This window comes from Salvia hispanica, chromosome 2 (genome assembly GCF_023119035.1).
Source record: "Salvia hispanica cultivar TCC Black 2014 chromosome 2, UniMelb_Shisp_WGS_1.0, whole genome shotgun sequence".
NCBI classification, from domain to species: Eukaryota; Viridiplantae; Streptophyta; class Magnoliopsida; order Lamiales; family Lamiaceae; genus Salvia; species Salvia hispanica.
In genome coordinates this window covers 29,995,561-30,004,173 of record NC_062966.1, presented here as the reverse complement: position 1 = coordinate 30,004,173, position 8,613 = coordinate 29,995,561, and the positions used below count along the sequence as shown (strand labels likewise).

The 8,613-nt window shown below is 34.6% G+C and overlaps 1 protein-coding gene across 2 annotated transcripts; it reads right to left on the bottom strand.

Annotated features, from left to right (window-relative positions):
- Positions 1-569: 569 nt before the first annotated feature.
- LOC125208344 (zinc finger protein JAGGED-like) lies at positions 570-3,340 on the bottom strand. 2 transcript variants are annotated; one of them, XM_048107933.1, is made up of 6 exons: positions 3,081-3,340; positions 2,859-2,953; positions 2,463-2,597; positions 2,211-2,295; positions 1,787-2,132; positions 570-685 (listed from the first exon to the last, which is right to left on the bottom strand). In XM_048107933.1, coding segments are annotated over exons 1-5 (645 nt in total). In that variant the 5' UTR covers positions 3,083-3,340; the 3' UTR covers positions 570-685; positions 1,787-1,804. The 2 variants fall into 2 exon arrangements, with proteins under 2 accessions (XP_047963890.1, XP_047963889.1); XM_048107932.1 differs by lacking the exon at positions 570-685 and having other exon boundaries at positions 1,431-2,132; positions 3,081-3,339.
- Between the last annotated feature and the right edge of the window lie 5,273 nt (positions 3,341-8,613).

Genomic DNA, 8,613 nt, shown 5'->3' with positions numbered 1-8,613 from the left:
ATTACTTTTGATTCTAACAATTATGAGTATAACAATATAAAGAAATTGTATCAAAACTCAACTCATAGCGACTTACGTCTGATTAGAAAACAAAACAAATCTTCAAGAAAATGAAAAATGAGATATTAAGCTATCATTTCGATTAATATGGAACTAATGATTAAAAGAGGCAATGGTATAGGGTATCAAAAACAGAATTTTTCATCATAGAATTTTATAACTTCAAGGACCACATGTTTTAAGACAAGAGCGGACCCATTGATTCGACGGGTCTCTACAAATCGATCTTTTTCTTTATGTCGAAACCAATCTGGATTTGTTATTCAATGCTGTATGATCAAAAACTAGAAATGTAGTTGGATTGCAAAAACTGTACAGTGTTCGAATTAATTGGCTTAAATTAGTCGCCTCCGAGTTATATTATACTAGTAATTTAAAAAAAGCAAAACTGTTTCTAAATTTTCATTTGGAGGTGGATAAGTTATCGGCTAAAAATAAAATGCTAAGAATTAATTAATTGTTAGTGTATTTTACATCAAAATGTAAAGTTATTGTGCATTTCCAGTGGAAGACTATACCATCTGTTATATGAACAAAATGAAATAGATGGATGTGACCGATTTAGCCTATAGGTACCTCCAATAGCTAGCCCTTGATTTCTTCATAAATATTCCACTTAGCTAGCCTGCACAGGAGAAAACAAAAAGTTCATCAAATACATTCAATATGAACATTATCATGTCTCACCGTTAATTTCTAAATACATGTCACATGTATTCGATATTGTCTTCTTATAAGACTATATCTTCAAATTGTTACTTATCTATCATAATACGCAAATTCACTTGCTAAATTCACATCACTTGATAAATTTAGACACTAGATATCAATATTAAAGTAATCATAAGGTATTTTGAAACAAATATTTTCATTACTATTATTTTTATTTTAAATTAAAAGATAATAGTATCATTTTCATTCCATTTTTCATAAAATTATAGGAATAATGAAGGCATTTACCATATCAGTTTCTATTTCGCCAATTTGATCTGATAGGTTTTCTTTATGCTATATACTCCTACTTATTTTCAAAATTATTCTTAAAAAAATCTTTCTTGCATGTCCACTTAATGTGTATATTACTCTCACAGTGAAAAATGAGTAGGCATATTATGGTGCATCCACTTTAACTATCCAAACGCACTTAATAAATTCCAATTGTGGCCAATATACCATGAATCCATATATAGCTACACTTTTGTGTTAAAAAAATAAAGCATAACATACGATTATGAAAATGTAACAAAAAATATCAGACACACCAAAACATCAATTAAGTGTATAGAAGGATCGTGTTTGTGACGATCACGCATATGATATAAGTGGCGTCACCAATACACAGATGAAATGCAAACTAACATACCTTTTTTAATCAAAATAACATATTTATTTCATGTGTAAATAACATTCAAAATCATATTATTCCATGGACAAAACTGTTTGAGTTGTTGGAAAATGGTTTCTTCCTAAGTTCTTGTCCACCTTCAACTACTACATACCTATCCCCACCAAATAACAACATTCTTCTGCACCAAACAAATTAATTGCAATGCAAAAAAAAACATAAAAAAACACGCACCAAACACACACACAAACTCTCATTCAGTCCATTAAACTATTGATGAGAGCTGAAAAAAGGGTGTTATCCAAAATCCAGAACTCTTCCTCTCTCTCTTTCTCTTGCAGAACAACAACACACACAGAGAGAGAGAAAGCCAAAACAAACCGAGAATGGATCCTTCATCTACTTCCGGCCCCAATTGAGCCCCTCGTGATCCTGATTGTTGCCTCCGCCATCGAGCTGGCCCCGAGGGGTAACGGGGGCGCCGACGCAGGTGTAGTAGCTCCCGTTGGTCGGGGGGCCGCCGTAGCACGGGTTGGGGAGGACGTGGCCCACGTAGTAGTCGTTGTGAGGCGGCGGAGGCACCGGGATCAGCTGCGGAGGAGAAGGGAACCCGTACGGCGCAGGAGAAGTGGGGAACATTCTAGAAGGTGGATACATGGATCTGAAACCATCGTCCATGCTACTGCTTCCTTGATGATACCCTCCTTGCTGAATTGGCTGCCCTCCACTAAATATCCATCCCAATATTTAATTAAAGTGATTTTATTACTACTACATGGGACTTGATCGAATCTGAATTTATTACCTCGAGACGTAACCTAAGTGGGGCGGAGGTACATCGTTGCTGAAAACAAGCTGTCGAGCCTTGTTCAGTGTTTCTGTCTCCCTCTCTGGAACACAAAATACCAACTAATTCAAAATCAAAAAATGATTAATTTCAACAATGGCGGAGTGTTCTAGACCACATATGACCTAATAAGCTATTAGTATTTTAAAAAATTGAGACTTGTGCAACTAATTGTGGTAAAGAAAGGGGAATTAATGGATGAAAATTTGCCTTGGCGGTGGCGATTCATGTGTCCCCCAAGGGCTTGAGATTTGCAGAACTTGAGGGAACAAAATCTGCACTCATAGACTTTCCCAGCTTCATCTTTTTCCTCATCAGCGCCGCTTTTCTTTTTCCTGTATCCGCCTGTAAATATACTAATTTAAGTAAATTTCGTGACACTCTTTTCATATTTGTATTCCAACCCTAATTTCCCCTTTTAGTCAATGGGTATTCAAGTCACCATTCTTTTTCTCTTTGTCTCATTATTGTCTAGGGTTTCTTTTTCTTCTCAAATCCCCAGAAAACAATTTAACATTAACCAAGAATTGATTTTTATTCATTTTTACACACAAGAAAAGCATAAAATAATCAATTTGAGTAACAAATTCCTTGAAGTTAATGTACCAGCAGATGAAGAGCTGTCGCCGGAGACCTGTAAGCCGTCTCTGGTATAATCTTCAGGTAGATTATTGAGGTCTAATGAATTTGCTTCTGATCTCCTGAAAAAAAAATTAATGAAAGAGGGAGTTAGAACAAAAAAGAGGGTCCAAGAAAAGTGTAATGTTAAATGAAAATCAATGAGATGCAGAGATAAAAGGGGGTTTCAGTGGGGTGAGGTCTACATACATGGAACCGACAGAGAAAGACAATTATAATAAATATTTATCAAAAAAGGGGAAATTGAGATGGAAGAGAAGTAGATAGAGAGCTTGGGAAAATTGTAAGACTTTGAGTTAGGGGACTGAAATGTGGAGAGGGCTAGTTGGAGTGATGGTGAAGAAAGTGGGCTTGAAAGTTTTCTATCAGTTTCTTCTGCCAGCAGACATATCCCCTTACTTTCTCTCTCTTTCTTTCTCTAGAATTGAAAGAACAATAAAGGGACAGAGGGTCTCGTGACTTTTAAAAGGAGGGAGTGAGGGTTTTGTGTGGGTAGGGTGCATGCTAGTGTCATTTGGTTTGTATTGAGGTGAGGAGAGAGAAAAATGAGAGGGACGTTGCCTTATTTCATTGGCTCAGCTAAGGTAGCCAGGTTTATCGCCCTAGACATACTAGGGCATCATGCACAATGACAAACAACAATAATCTCATAAACTTTGTAGTAGTTGTAGTGTTATTTATTGTGCAAAAGTGAGGCATATGTATACGGGCCTCCTTGTGCCCAATTCCTTACCACACGACCCAACAACTTCACACAGCCCAGCCTCAACCTCTCCAGCTAGGGGCGGAGCCAAGGAAATCATCTTGAGGAGGGCAAACTTATAATACTAGTATAAAGAATTTGAGAAGAGGCATTTAGTGAATAGATATGTGACATATGTTTAGTAATGAAAATAAAGATCAAATATATATGCCCCTCCTGCTAGTACATTGGATCCGCCCATGCCTCCAGCCATGATCGAGCCAATCACCAGCATCGACCAAGTCGAGCCTGATCCGCAACCATCTCGACCGAAACAGAATATCACGCGCGGCCTCCATCAAGATATATGGATTATATTGGAAAGATATGTGGAGATCTTAATCTTATATCCCTTTGTCTGCCATTAATTGTCACAAGTTGACCCGACTCGGATTTTAAGCAATGTAAGTCCTATTTTTATATGTCGATTTCATAATAAAATATGAGTTAAATGAATTAATAGAATTTGGGGTCTATTAGAATTAACTAATAGTAAGCATGACATGTATTGATAGACGAAGAGGGTATTATAATCTTTCAGATATTATTTAAATTTTGTAATTAAAGTCTCAAGGAGATTGGTAAAATCTCTTAGAAATAAAATATTGTTATTCTCATTCCAGTTCTAGACGATTTAATCCCTAGCACCTAAACTAGGGTATCACAATAATTTGCCGTGTTATTGCATGACAATAGCAGCAGAATATTTATGGGTTTAGGATTAACGGTTGGATACATGCATTATTATTTAATAGTAGGAGTAAGTTGTTTTTATTTTCGTATTTTTATTTATATTCGAAAATTATAATGTAAACTTTGACTTGATATATACAGACTCCATAGACATAGTCATATTGCCTAACCAATCAAGTAATAATTCTCTTTGTGTTCTTTATTAATTTCCGTGATTGTGTATGTTATATTGCAACATAATCATTGGAATTGGTATGTGAAATTTGAATTTGAACTGGATTGGTATCTACTGATCATAAGTTATGCAAGTTGAAAGTAATGAGCATCTGCAGGCTGTGCGGTGATCTAGGTTTTTTTTGGGGCACATTTTCTTCATTTGGGCTTGATGCATTATTTTTTATTAATTGTATATAGAAATTGAAGTAACGCTAGCTAGGTAGTGTCGTACTTGTGGAGATGAATTTGGTGACTGATTCTCGTATATTTCAATTGATTAAAGTAATTGTTTTATGCTTCAATTTGTAACAACTCTATGCACATGACAAATGATGAGCATGATCACGCTATGTAGGGTATTCGTGTGAATGAGAGTTTATTGTGGTGAGGGGGCATGGGAATGTGAGCTATATAAGGTAGTTGGTGGCCTAACAAAGAATATGGCGCAATATACCTTATGGAGCTTTGGAGACAAGGATGTTTGAGTGTAGTCTTCAAGAGATGGTGGTGGTGGAGATTATTATGATTCACAACTAGGCTATATTTTTGAGTTGTTTCTATCAATTAGTTCTTGCAATCTCTTCGGACCTTAACTTTTGGTAATTTATCACTAATCAATGATTGTTTCAAATCAATCCAAATATCCATATTTTCGGGATACACTTAAGGGAAGATAGTTTTGTTAATCGAGATGTTTAGTGACTTTCCAGTTATGTTACTAGAGATGCATGATACACACTTTCAATAGTTACGTACGGTTGATTTGAAAAGTTATTAAAAAAAACTCTTAAACTCCTTTTGGAATTGAGGATATATAAATTAGAATTGGAATTTTCAATTCTAAATATAATGTTTAGTACATAAAAAATATTTGAATTACAATATAAACTCACACAATTTTACAGTTTGAATTACATATTCAAACTAAGAAACTTGATATTCCAAAAAAATAAAATATTTAGACGTTTTAACACACTGCACACCCATGTGCTAGCACACATCCACCCATTACACACACTCACTGCATACACATACAGATTGCACAAACGCACACAACACACTATACATACACTCACAAACAATACGGACACTACACACACTCACACGCATACACAACATACATATTGCACACACACAATCTTACACATAGCATGCACACAGAACACGTGTATACATATATAATGCACGCCTACACACACTACATATCCACATTGCAACGCACATACGGATATAATACATACAATTAACATAAAACACACAAGTCACAAACTGTGCACCCTCACACATAGCCTTCACATACACACACTAAAACAACACACACACAATATTCACATTGTGACCACATAAAAGAAGCTAAGTCTTCTCTACTTTAATTTTACTCTTACTTTATTCTCTCGTCATTTTAACTAGTATTTAATTTCTCTATTCTAAAACGCGTGCAAAAATGAAGTGACTCAACTACCTTCGGACAAAAGGAGTTTTTTTTTTTCTACTTATAGGGAGGGCTGATAATTTTCTACAAGGCACGAAAACACACAAATTAACGAGTTTGGGTCAATTCTATTGGATTTTTGGTCTAATCTAGTTAACTCATTAGGAACATGATAATTCTGGATTGGGTTCGGGTTTGGTTGAATTCGGATAACTAATTAAAATAATACTAATAATAATTCTTTAATAATTAAATTATTAATATTCACTTTAAAAAATAATACGTACTCTAATTTTATTCTCTAGGTTTGTGTAAATCAAGTTTTATTCATGTTAATCATATTTAAAAATCATGTTTAAACATGTAATATCGGATTTTTATTGTGTAATATCATATTTTAATTGTGTAAATCAGGTTCGGGTCGTTATCGTGCAATGTCATCTCATATTATATCATGTCGTTAACAAATCTGTGTCGTGTGTGAATTGTGTTCAAGTTTAGAGGTAGCAGGCCATGTTTGTATTTCTATTGAGAATTCTTTAACATGACGCAAGACTTATTAGATTGGATCTTATTATATTAATCCAATAACAACTCCGTGTGATTTGCCACCCATATCATATCGTGAATTTGTACCATATTAGTAGATATAATAATTACACAAAGATGCAATATACAAATATTTTTTTTATCTAAATTAGATATTTTTCATTGGCCGGCGAGCAAGGACTAACTTTATCTTGAACCAAGTGTAAAAATATTAAATTAATAATCCGTTATTTCATTTTCCATTACATGCCCAAACTTAAGTGTAGTCCACCCAGCCCACTCACTTTAAGCCCAAACGACAACGATTGTTCAGCTTGGCCCAAATTACCGGACCTGATGTAATACCTAAGTTTGACCCGAGTTTGATCTTTAAGTAACACACACTGTAGTAATACCATATGCTTCGTCCATGAGAATGACTCATTTTTTTTGTCATATAATCTCAACAAAGGTCATTTATTTTTAAAAATAAAAAAATGAGACATTTAATAGGTGATACCACAAAATAAAGAAATAGGACACAAAAGTATCATTTATATTTATAATTTCCTTTTTATCTCTTTCAAAAAAAAAAAGAATAATAAGGAGTATTTAGTAATGTATCACTAAAAGCCCATAAAGCTCCAAACCAAACCAAAATGAAATTTTACTTTATATTTTGGGTGTAAAGTGAACCCAGTGAAAGAGAGAGAGATTAAAGATAGGGACACCATATTTGAATAGGATTCGAATCCTCTGATCGATGTGGAAGATACAATTTTCAATAAAGGAGATTGTGCATAAGAGCATTTGCAGCAGTGAAGGCTGCGGTGCTCGTCCGTCCGTGTCGCTGAGCACGGTGCAGTCCGTCTGCCGATGATGCTCGTCCGTCCATGCCAGCGGCACGGCGCTGCTCTTAGCTAAGAGCATGTCCATGCCGCTGAGCAGCACACGTGGCGACATCTCATTCGCCAACGGCATAGCCGTTGGCTTATTTAAATTTTTTTTTTTAAATGCGAAATTAATTGAAAAAAATGTTTTTAAATAAAAAAAATATTTTCCCACTTCCCAAAAAAAAAATATCCGTTTTCTTCTCACTTTTAATTTATTTTTCAATTTTTTCTCCCCAAAATTCACATTTTCATCTATAAATACCCCCACTTCAACACAAAAAAATCACGTTCTCATCTATTCTATCATCATCTACATTCTCTCATCTTTTTTCCTCATACTCTCTCATCTAAATTCCCACCACACTACACAATGTCGAGTTATTGGATTTAATCTCATGAACCAAACACACTACAAATTTAATCCTGGATACAATCTTGCAAACCGAACACCCCCTTAATCTACATACTTAATTCAAATCATATTCTTTTTGTTTGTTTCACTTGTCCAAGAAACTCACTAACATGATGTTTCCAATAATGTTGGATGTTTGAAATTTGTTCTTATCCATCAATTTTAAGAAGGGAAATTGGTCTCTAAAATCATGAACTTTGACCTAAAATTTAGTATTTCCCATGAACTTTGAAATTGGTATATAATATCACGAACTTTGCATTTTGTTTGGTATTTCCACGGCATGTTTATTGCTATATTTGACTAACTTACGACTTTTTATCATACTTGCGCACAATTAAATCAACGTGGTTTTCAACGTGACTTTTTATGCTACATGTTATGAACTTAAAAAAGTGGTTTCAAATATTATAAAACATATCAAGGCGGTTGCATATGTTAAATAAGATTTTGATGAAAATATATTATTTGAGTGAGTTTGGGAAATACCAAACAAAATGTAAAGTTCAATGATATTATATACCAATTTCAAAGTTCATGGGAAATACCAAATTTTAGGCAAAGTTCATGATTTTAGAAACCAATTTCCCTTTTAAGAATTGCATAAAATTATTACATAAATGTTTACTGCGATTCATATTTTCTATTATTATTCTAAAACTTCAATCTTATAGTATTGAATTTTCAAGACCATCGTTAAATGTAAGCTTAGAGCATCCGCAGCGGTGAAGAAGACGCTGCTCGTCCGTCTGTGCCGCTGAGCATGGTGCCGTCCGTCCGTCCGCTGGAGCTCGTCCGTCCGTGCC